The following is an 11,650-nucleotide window of genomic DNA, read 5'->3' as shown; positions in this document are numbered from 1 at the left end:
TTTTGTACCTGAAGCTTTGCAGCATTGAGAGGTCTTTTTGTTTAACTGCATGGAACAGTTCTCTTGTGATGTCTTTCAACACTTTTTTTGTTTTTTTCAAATTGTTGTCTTATGTCTTAATTATCTTCCTCTTTTATTTTATAAGCCCCACTTAGTGGTTCTGTTCCTTTTCAATATGCCTCAGTCAGCATACATTTTTTTTCCTTCTGCAGTGAGACCATTACTTTGAAACCACTACTGAAATATTTTTTAATTTTATCAATGATAAAACTGAAACTCTGTGGAATAATTTATCTATTTGTTGCATATGCAAGGGACTTTATATTGAATAATATATTCACATATCTGTATATATACGTGAATTAGTAAGAAATGTGAATCAAAATTGCTTCTTAAATGGCTGTGTTATCCTTTACATGCATTGAAATTTTATAGATGAGCACAGGCAAGAGGAAATCATAACTCTTTAGTTATTTCTTTTTTATTGAAAATAAAGTTAGAGTGGGAATAAACTGGTGTGCCAGTTTGGTTTTCTCTCTTTTTGTTTACTAGTTTTTGGTTTTTGTTTACCAAATTATGGGGATATACCAAATTAGTGCCTATATTTAAAGGGTGGGAGAAAAGGAAGTTAGGCCAACTAATTTAATTTCCGGGCCTGAAATAATGCTAAAAATTGAAATAATTCAAGTTTCCATGTGAAAACAAGAACATCAAATCTAACCAAAACAGACTCATCAAAAGCAAGGAAGGCACAGGCAGAGAACAAAGCAGATAGACTTAATAAAATATTAAAAAATAGGTGTTGACTACCTCATCTGAGCAATGCTTTTGAAACAGTCTCAAATGATATCCTTCTAAGTAAGAAAAAAAAAATCACAGTCTAGACTAAAATATTTTGGTTTATATTATTTATTCCATTTCCAGATTAATGATGATCTTGATATAGCACAATCACATTGGAGGACAAGATTAGAAATCGAAATGGTCAGATGTATTAGACAAATGGTAAAAAGAAAAGAAAGCAAAGGTAAAATCAACCAAACAAGCAAAAAGAGGATGCAGCTCAACACTTCTTAGCAGTTAAACCACTGGCATCTGCAGCAGATCACCTGCACCTGTGCAGAATTCCTGTGCTTGAGGTACAGGTTAAATGGTTAATCTTCTTTTTACTTTGCAGCAGAGAGGATTAATCAAATGAATTTCCAAGGTCTTTTCCAAAAGTACTTTAAAAACAGATCTGTGGTGAAGACACCAGAGAAATTTACCAAGTGAAGGTTGGGAGCTCACTGAAAATGCTCAGGTGTGGATTTGGGGAATCCCAAATTCTTCCAGTGGGGAAGAGGGAACAACTGAAAAGAGATTTTTAATCCTGACATTGTCTTGTTATTTCTACTTTTAATACCTGTACTGATTTAGACATCCACCACTGGTTGTTTTTGGTGACTCAAATAATGAATAGCTGAGAATGTTTTTACCTGTCAAATAAATGTGGCCGTTGAGAGACATAATTTTCAGCACTGTAAGAAATTATTTACACCCAACGAGTCTATTTTAATGGGATCCTACATTAGCAAAATGTTTGTTCACATATTTACTTTGTTTCAAAATGTCAAAATAATATGACTGGCTTTACTTAAAAGTACCTTCCACCCTTGTGTGGGAAGAAAATGTAATCACTTGGGAAAAGTGTGGATTAAAAAATAATCTGCATTATGAGTTTTCTCTGGAAACATTTTCTTTATGCAGATGTACACTTGCATGTTTCCTGAAAATCCACTGTATATAACATTTTGAGCAATTTTTATTGGAATTGGTCAGACTTGAAGTGGCAGTTCAGCTAGAACAAAGGGGCATCACTCATCCTTCTGTATCATCTACATGATGTCAATATATCATGGCATCCTCTGTGAAAGAAACTTTTCTATTTTATAACAGGCGGGAAATAGGACGGGGCAGAATCTCTGGGGTCAACAGATAAAAATGCTTTTCAAGAGCTGGGAGTCATAACCTACAGTATCTTTCCTGAAGAAATCTAGTTTCCTCCCACAAGTACTTAAAGTCTTAGGTTCTATTTTTTCTAATGCAGAGCTGTGTTCCTGTCTTACCAAAGAAACTCTTAGTTGTAGTATTAATTTCATTTATCATGTTGCCTTTTTTCTATTAATTTCGTTCCCTATTTTTAAGAGAACTGCTGTTAGCTAAAGAACCCAAGCCCTTGGACAGGGATTTTCCCTCCTTTACCATAGCAGTGGCTTTTACGGGCAGCTATTCCAAATTGAACACATGCAGCTCTAACATGAATGATTAGAACATAATCATTATTTTAAATCATGTCTGATCCTTTTTACCCATAAAAAGTATTTATGATCCCCATTCTAACAAAGACAGCTTTCCTGGTAAGCATTAATTTCTATTCATGTTTACAGAGACCAAATTTATCACAAGTAAGACATCTTGCCCAATCTCACCCAATCTCGTGAATGTTTTATGTTTTTGTGTTCTAGTTCCTTTCAGAAATTTAGCAAGGCGGTCCCTAGTCCTCTTCGGGTTTGAGTGCAAGGAGGTCTCTTGAGTCTTACAAATCACTTCACAAATCACTGGTAGCTGCTGACTTTGCTTTCGTTACTGTGCTCAGTATTTCCAGTTTCAAATTATGTCTCTCTTGGCTTTAAACCATAACTTTCCCACTCCCTAATTTCTAGCCCACCCTTGCTGTGTAATTGCCAAACCTTTTGGGGGGGAGAGGGAGGTGCTGGTTTTTTGTTTCATTGTTTGTTTGTTTGTTTCCCCTTAAATATTTTCAAGTGTCTTTTTCCAGATGTGCTGTGTTTAACTTCTGCAAATTGCTTCTTTATCCCTGTGCTTCCTGATATCCAGGATCCTGATCTTATCTCAAATCAGTTCTTTCCTTTTGATTCTTTGCGTCCTATCTACTTATTCTTTGCATTTTCTGGAGATAGCTATTCACCCAAAGTGGCATGGAATCCTTCTCTTTCCCTGGCTCTCAGCTGCATTTCATTCATGACAGATTTAACAGCTTCTGTTTTGAAGAAATTCCAAACCTCTCTTACAATCAGGAGGTTGCTGAGCTCTCCTACCCAGTTGTCTTCATAAATTAGTTCCTTCATAAAATACTTTTCGTTCCTCATGGTCTTTAAAGACTGAGATCCTCCCATGCAAAATTACTTTTGCTAACCTTACAAATTTAAACAAAATCACCTTTTGATCTGTCAGAACATAGGTCTGTAAATGGAGCCTCTGTTAAAGCCACTGGACCATCAAAGCAGGGCAGTAAGTTGAACAAGAGAGTGGCTTCATGACCTCTTGGCTAGCGGCTTTTATTTCAGAGATAACGAAATGTGGCTCCTGTTTCTCATCCCAGAGTTAGAAGTGACAGATAATATGCGCATGGAGCTAAATGAAGCTGTTACATGTTCCAGTTTTGTTTTAAAAGACAAAAAAGAAGAAAGTTTCCTGGTTGCCACAGTATGCCATGGGCTGTATTGGTGAGGTATTCACCCCTAGACCTGTAGTTCAAAGGGATAAATCTTCTCAGATGACAAAACCAGATTGTGTCCTGTTGTTATCGCAGTGACCAGCAGCCAGCACTCAGGGACTGTCAGCAGGGCCACGTGTTTTTTTCCATTGCTTTTGTTTGCTTCTTACTGGTGGCTAACTGTTCGGCACATGTAGGTAAATGTATGCTCTTGGCCTTAAAAAGCAAGCAGCTAATTTCCTCAGCCGGGGTTTTGTTGAGATGGTTATGTAGGGAAAAACAGCAGGTGGACAACAAGTAAAACTTTCAGGTGTGAACTTAAAAAAACTACTCCTGAAGGACAGTGCCACCTAATCCAGTACCACACGTCCCTGCTCTTGGTGCTTTTGATGGCAAAAGCACCAGCCCTCGAGGCTGAGCTGATACGAGCCGGGAAGGAGCTCTCGGGTCTCCCGACTCTGCCCGGCGTTCATGTGCCAGACCCCGCTGGCGGGGCAGGTGTGGGGGTCCGGCCCCCTCTCCTCGGGGCCACCTCCTCGGGACCAGCACCTTCGTTGGCAGCCCTGTGTGCTTTCTCAGGGAGGGCTTTTGCTGCCAAGCCTCTCCGCACGGGCTTGTGTCCATCCCACGGCGCAGTTCCCAGAGATTGGGGACAAGCAGGGGAACCGAAGGAATGCGCAGAACCCTGTAACGCTATGGAGCAGCGAGGAGTCCCCAGGCAGGTGCAAAGGAGGAGCTTTATTTACAAAAAATCCGGCCTTTTTATGCCGTTAGTCTGTTGTTAGTTTACATAGTTTTAGGGCACAACAAACCAGATTTAACCAACCACCATACACCACGGCGCGGGCACAAGGCATTCACTCAGCATGTCTCAGTTCCTCTACTCTAGCTAAGTCATTCAGTCTCCCACAGTCCACTTCTACTTAGGCTAAGTAACAGGCCGGAGCCATGATTTTACCAGGCCTTTCCTGTACAAAAGCTTTACCTATCGGTCACAGAACCCCTTTTGGAACCAGCTCTACCTGAACCGGTCGCTCCCCGAGACCCCTCGCTCCCTCCAGCAGCCGCCCGTCCCCGCCCCCTCCCCCTCCCGTCCCCATCCCTCCTCCCTCTCCCTCCTCTCCTATCCTGCCATCCCCTCTTCCCGGCCCCCGCCGCCTGTGCGCCCCCTTCCTCCCCCTCCCCATCCCCGCACCGGCCCGGAGGCACCGGCCCCTCCTCCGGCTCTCTCCGCTCCGCCAGCCCGCTGTAAATCCGCCCCTGGCGCTGGGCAGGGGCTTTTTGCTCCCTTGTCGTTCTGTGCCGGCACGTTTATTTAGGCGCGGTTAATTATCGTCTGGCTCTTATTTTTGCAGGGGAAATTCAGCGTGGTTCTCTTGGATTTCCTGTTGCGGCGGCGGGGAGGAAAATCCCAAACTCCTCGGGTTTTTTTTCCCTCCGTTCCCCCCCTCTCCGCTCAGGGGCGTGTGCTGCGGGTGTGAGCAACGTGGAGCCCGGTCCCCGCTGGCACCGCCGTGTGCGCGGCGGCGGCCGGGCAGGCTGGGAAGGACACACGGCGGAGTTTCCGCGGCTGAAGCCTCTCCGCGCCCAGGAGCCGAGCGGTGCCCGCTGACGGCGGTGCGGGACCGGCGCACCCCTTCGCGGCTGCGCGCCCGCTTCCCGCCGGGATAGTCGCAGGATGGGCAGGCGGCGGCGGCTCCGGGCGCAGCGCTGCTGCTTCTTGCTGTGGCTGGGCTGCCTGGCGCTGTGGGCGCAGGGAGCGGCCAGGAGACAGCAGCAGCAGCAGCAGCATCCGCCGGCGCTCCGCGCTGCCGGAGGAGCGGGCGGCTCCTTCGCCGACGCCGCGCACCGGGAGGACGGGGCCGGGAGCGCCGCCGGCCGGGTCCGCCGGCGAGGACAGCAGGACGCGCTCCGAGGGTAGGGACAAGGCTGATACCTCTTCCCCGCCGCCTGTGCGCTCCCCCGGGCATCTCCCCAGCCACAGCCCCTTGCCGGTGGTCTTCGTGTGTGCCCCCGGAGCCGCTCCCCTTCCCGCCCCTTTGTGTGGCTGAGGACTTACGGTTCGCTGAGCTGGGAGTTTGGTCCTTGCCTGTGGAATCTGGTCTCCTAATTAGTGCGATTTAATTAAAAGCAGAATTTGTGTGGGGCTATGTTACAGCTAACGAATTGACCCCATTGGGCTCCTTGATCCAACACGTTCCAATACTGAGATACTTTGACACTCACTTTTTTTTGGCTTCTGCAAAGAAATGGTGCAAAGTCTGGTTTTCTTCTTCTGATGTTTTGGGGACTTCTTGCTTTTTTGAGGTTATGTGTCTTTATGAGCAGGGATCTCTTCTGTCCTGTGTGAGATGACAGCATGGAGCCCGTTTTTATAGCAAGGTTTCTCAGACTTTGTATGAATCCAGAATCAAACTCATCCCTTCCATATCCTCAGTTGTTGCAACAAGGATGAATAGTGGCCGGTCTTGCGTCATTTATCTCTCCTCTTCATACTAATCAGTTGAACTAACCCAAAATAAAATGCCTTGGAGGAAGATTTTGTTCCTTTGGGGAGGATTTTTTTTTTTGTAGACAACTTTGCTATGCTCTTTTTTGTTGTTTGTTTTATGCAGCTGGATTCTTCCTGTACCTGTGTATGTAAAACATTAAATTCTCTTTAGAGTGGTTCATATTTTCCCATACACATTTACTGCTTTGTCTGTGTCGCAGGCCAAATGTGTGTGGCTCTAGATTTCGTTCCTACTGTTGCCCTGGATGGAAGACACTTCCTGGAGGAAATCAGTGCATTGTTCGTAAGTGTGACTCCAAGCTTCTACTGCTCAAGGGGTAACAATAAAAGTAAATATTTTTCTACGAGTCACTGATCCATTCAGTATGAGAAAAGCCAATTCAGTTCTGTGTTTCACCTTACTTTTAAAAATAAGAAAAGGAAAAAAAAAACCATAATGGATTTACATGTCCACATTCCTTGTAACTGAAGGGCTGCCCAATGGCCTTGGTGTGTTTATAAGAGACATGTCACCACCTAGTTTTTTGAGAAAACTGACGACAACGAAGGAAAAAGGAAAAAAACTTTGTCAAATCAAATACTCAACTCTAGTAACAGAGGAAAAAAAAGCCAAAGGTCTTGATATAAGCAAATCAGATCTTGTTCTCTGAAACTTGGAATTACAATCAAACAGAAAGCTTCTTTACATCTCTCTTCTCTGTCATTTTTAGTTGTGTGTTAATAGCTGCCAGGCATGTAGACGTGGCTACTGTCTGGTCATGGTAGGTACTGTGCTGACAAATGTGACTTTTGGCATACATGGCATGGCAAAAAAAAGAAAAAAAGCTGTGTGTGTGGGGAATATGCTCACTGGGGGTGATGTCTTAGGAGATGTTTACAATGAAATAGAAAATTAAGTTTAATTTTCTTTCTCATAGATTAAAGCTGATAGTAGACACATGCTTCCTTCAGACCTTAAATTTTTAGTTTGTTTCCACTCATTCTACCCTGTCACTGTCTGTTTTGTTAATAAGTGTGCTCAACTTCAAAATTCAGGTTCAAGAGCACACTGCTCTTTATGTAAGCAGTGGAGGTTTTTGTGATACTCCATTTGATAAACTGCCGACATGTAGGATGAAACTAGGGAAGGAAAGGGTGATAAGCCAAGGTCTTCCAAACTTTTGACCTTTGGTGGCTTTGTTTTTTAGGATTCCACACCTCTCTCACCTGTTCACATCTATTGGTTTTACATGAGTAAACTTGTCTTGCTAATATTGGGGATAACTGTGCCGTGTATCACTTACTTTCACCTAAAGTTGACCCAGAATTTCCCAGGAAAGGATAACAGTGTCATTCAGAGGAAGATACTTTTATCAATGTCCCCGTGGAATAAAAGGATTTCATCAAAATGTTCTGTTCACATTCATAAACTCTTTCAGTACTGTCTTACTTAATGTAAAGTAGAGTCTTTAAGAAGGATTTAGGCTGCTTATTGCACTGTTGATAGGCTTTTCAGATTCAGCCATGTGTCTGGCTCAAATGTTATTGGGGGCTTTCAGCAATCCTTACAAGATACCATTAAATTGTGACTCTCAGTGCCTCTTAAACACCTTGGTCTCGGGTCTGTCCACAGCCAGAATAATCTTTGGTGTATTTATTTATGTGCACAAAGGACACTTTTTAGCTCCTGCTTACTTATTGGAGTCTAATTGCAGCTTTCTAAGATGTTTAGAGGGTGCATAATTTTGGCAGACCATCTATAATATTGTCTGTGACACTTTTCTGTTGCTTTCTTTTTGGTGAATGTTTAAGTGTATACATTTCTGTGGTCACATTTAATGCCTGTTGAGATGATGTTCCCTTTAGCTAGAGTTCTTCATCTAGACAGAACCTCCTGCACAGGATGCTGGACAAGCTATCAGGTTTCTTTTTGTAGGTGTGCTGATTATAATTGATGCATATTGCAACTGGTGTTCTTAAAGTATTATTTTATGAGGAGAAATCTATGAGCCAGTGGTAGATCAACAAGAAACCATTCTGACCTGACAGTGTTTCCAGTTGATGATGTGATGGTGGTTGTTGGTGGTCTGTGGCACATTTATGATTGAAAGTGAACTTTTATCTAAAAACCACAGGTCTGCTTAGGTTTACTCTTTTGCTGTGTAGAATAAACTGTTCTGATGAAAGTATATTTAGGATATGCCTGAAAGTCTACAGCTTTCAATTGGTAAAAAAATTACTCCTGAACAGATAATAAAGTAACAAAATGAGCTAAATAGAAACCTTTCTTTATCAGGAGATTAACCTGTGTTGTATAAAGATGGATGGAACAGGAATATATGAAAACAGCCCTGTTTCCTGTGCTTGTCAAGTGCTCTAAATCCAAGTCCTATTTCTCACTTTTACTTCTGCTCATGGAAAAGTATTTCAAGTCAGTCCATGGTGTGTCTCTACTTCGAATAGCAAAATCCCACAAACTCTTTCACTTCTTCTGCCTTCACATTTGAGGCAAAGTTGTAGTGGAATTTAATGATAAATGTAGATGATGCTACATCTACATTTGAGTTGTGTTGGCAAGAGTTGTACTGAAGATATTTGTTCCATTGTAGTCCTTCAGTGGAGAGGTACTGCCAGATTATTTGGTTCTCACAAAACTAGGCTTATTTACAAAGAAATTGTGATTCTTGGGGAGGTTTTTTTGTTTGTTTTGGGGTTTTTTTGCTGTACAAGTGGTTTGTTGCACAATATGTGTCTTTTTGAAGTCCTCCTGCATTGTGCTATAGTGGCTCTTACTCCTTCAGGCTGTCTTTTGATTTATTTGCTAGTTGAGCAGATTAATTTGATGTATTAATTTGGATCTGCTTTAGAATCTGTCTTTAGCCTTTTAGCTCTTTTTTTGTGGTTCTGTCACTACTTTTTGCAATGGAGCTGTGCTGGATGGTGAGTGAGAAGGGAAGGAAGGACTTTGGGACATCAGGAGGATGGCACAACATCAGGCACATGACACACACATATTGGGTAGACAGGCTTTCCTGGGGTTTTTATGGTTAGTTTCTAAATAAAAGTGTGAGACTACCTGTGTACAGAAAACTATGATTAGGGAAACAACACAAAATCTGCGAGGTCCAGCATTTGGACATTGACTTCACACAAAACTTCATTGGGTAAAGAGTGGATAATGTTAGGGGAAAAAAAAAAAGACCCTAAAATGCCTTTAAAATGGTGATTTTAAGAGTGAAGCCCATAGCATGAATTGGCATTGTTTATATTCCTTCAAATCTTGGACTGTTGGTAATGTTTTCCACAAGCCTTGTGGTCTAAAAGACCTATTTTTAATAATTTTACATTGCTTGCATAATTGGCTGGTATTTCTAATTAGGGAATGAGTTGATTACCTGGTTCCAGTGGTCAGATCAGTGTTTGAGTATGTGCTTGATTTGATTCTGACTGTCTTCAGATTTTTCAAGAGATACTGATCATGCCAAAATTCAGTTTGCTTTATTTAACTTAAAATTACCTTTGCACATATAATAACTGTCCCAATGAAGTGAGTTTTCAAGTGTTGCAGTTTAAGATTCAGGTTGCTGTTAATCCCTGTCACTGTCTTTCTGTGTTGCTCCTCAGCAATTTGCAGAAATAGCTGTGGTGATGGATTTTGTTCCCGTCCTAACATGTGCACTTGTGCCAGTGGGCAGATATCACCTACATGTGGATCAAAACCTGGTAAGGACTTACTGTGTTTTCATTAGAGATTTCATTTAAAGTCATTCTCTTTAAGTTTCAGTGGAAAAAATGCCAACTTCTTTAAAAATAACTTGTCATTACTGCATACATAAATGTAAATTATGCTTAAGTAAAATATCTCAAGTTCTTGATCAAATTTGTTATACCACATGTGCCTGTTTATTCTGTGTGGCAAATTTAAATAAAATGTGCTTAAAGAGAAAAGAAGTTTACAAATGAATGTGTGTGGTATTTACATTTTCATTGAGTCCAGTTTGTTAAGAAATTAAGATTGTACCGTCTCCAATGTAATGAAAAGTTCTGAGTTGCTACATAGCAGTCGTGCAAAGCTCGAGAAAACATCTCCATGAGTCTACAGTTAAAATATATAGCCTATATGGTACAAAGCTCATAATTCAGATCCCATTTCAAAGACCGTAACAACTCATTCTTTTGTGCCTGTTTGCTGCCCATTGTGTGGTTTTGGCTGATTTTGGGTGTCTCTCTGCAGCACAGCAGTGCAGTATCAGCTGCAGGAATGGCGGGACGTGCGTGGACGAGCAGTGCCAGTGCCAGAAGGGCTTCTCTGGGGCCCACTGTGAGCAGCGTAAGTCACTGCTCTGTCCCTTTTCAAAGCAAAGCCACGGGAGTTCTGCCAGCTGAACCTCTTCCTTTACTTAGAGGAGGAAGGTGAAGCAGCCAGTTTTCTGAAAAGCAGTGAAACACCTGAAAGAAATGCTGAGTTTGGCGTATGGCGTTTAGCTGGCAGTCAGTTTGTGCACCAAGTGCATTTGTATTCTCTAAAATTCAAATTACAGATCGGATTCACCAAGCAGTTTTGGAAAACCCTTGGGGAGCAACATCACTATACATCCCACTCTTCATACCAGATGTTCACTAATTTTCATTCTCTTTAACAAAGTTTTCTCTACCTCAGAACAATAGTCTCACTGCTGGGTTGAAGCACGTTTTCTGTTTTCTAGTTGTCTAAGGAAAAAAGAATTAAATATGGTTCAAGCTATTGGATGCCTTCTTGGGTTGGCAGACAAGCTAGAAAGTCAATTATTTGCCTAGCTTTACCTGTAACAGCACAGTGTTTACAAGCTGTAGACATTTAGCAAACAGTAGAAGTCCCTAAAGGCTGCAGGGATGAAGAAAGACTCAAAGCGTACTCTGAGGCCAGCTGACTACTAATTAGCAGAGAAATTAATTGCATAAAGTAGTCTGAAAGAACTAGAGACAAACAGAGGGCAGCTATGCAAAGACCAGACAGACTGAATATTGTGGAAGATAATTTTTTTTGCCTTAGTCATTTTTGTAAATGCTGAAAAACAGTCTTGTTCTTGCTTTAACTGGATAAAACTCTCTAAAATTTTAGCAAATAGTTGTAATCCTAAACTGTGACCCTAGTCGATGAAATTTGCTATTAAGAGTTGCTGGTCCCTTCCTGCTTTTGTTAAAGTATTGGGTCAGCACCTGAATGCTCTGAGATGAGGCAAATTTCCGGTGAACAGGTGAAAAGATGATTGCATTTTCAAGTGGTGACCCTGAAGCAATCCAGAAAAATCTGAACAAACTCTGGAGATTGGTTTCAGTGTATAGGAGAGTTACAATTTCAAGCAAGATTGAATATCTGTCTTCTAGAGAGTTGTAACAATGTAAATATGTTTTTATTTCTATTTAGAAAAATTTAATTGTATGTAATTAAATTAATTGTCTTGCTGAAGTGTTATTGTCCATTAATTCAGTGATGTAACACATGCAGGAAAATATCTTCATTTTATGTGTGCATTCTCAGTAAAAGGTAATTCTGTTTGCTGGTTCTTGGTAAGAAGTAAGGCTTTATCACATTTCCACAAAGCAATATATTTTATGCTCCCCAGTATGATACAGGAGGCATGTGTACCTTTTTCCAGTTTGAAATGATTACCTTCTCTAGG

At 41.6% G+C, this 11,650-nt stretch overlaps 1 protein-coding gene across 3 annotated transcripts in view; it reads left to right on the top strand.

Moving 5' to 3' along the window:
- Nucleotides 1-5,043: 5,043 nt before the first annotated feature.
- Nucleotides 5,044-11,650, top strand: part of FBN2 (fibrillin 2) — a 118,070-nt gene continuing 111,463 nt past the window's right edge. For 2 of the 3 annotated variants that reach the window (XM_042033624.1, XM_042033623.1), the window contains exons 1-4: nt 5,044-5,413; nt 6,209-6,291; nt 9,612-9,710; nt 10,222-10,317. In XM_042033624.1, the coding sequence (XP_041889558.1) occupies nt 5,175-5,413; nt 6,209-6,291; nt 9,612-9,710; nt 10,222-10,317 (517 nt within the window). In that variant the 5' untranslated portion in view covers nt 5,044-5,174. The remainder of the gene's footprint in view (nt 5,414-6,208; nt 6,292-9,611; nt 9,711-10,221; nt 10,318-11,650) is intronic. The other variant, XM_042033625.1, reaches the window with a different exon arrangement.

Source organism: Corvus kubaryi, unplaced genomic scaffold (genome assembly GCF_017639235.1).
Source record: "Corvus kubaryi isolate FWS band 111438036 unplaced genomic scaffold, C.kubaryi_AGA036_p1.0 37357, whole genome shotgun sequence".
Taxonomy (NCBI): Eukaryota; Metazoa; Chordata; class Aves; order Passeriformes; family Corvidae; genus Corvus; species Corvus kubaryi.
Note: the sequence above shows the minus strand (reverse complement) of the source record. Positions and strands in the feature narration are given on the sequence as shown.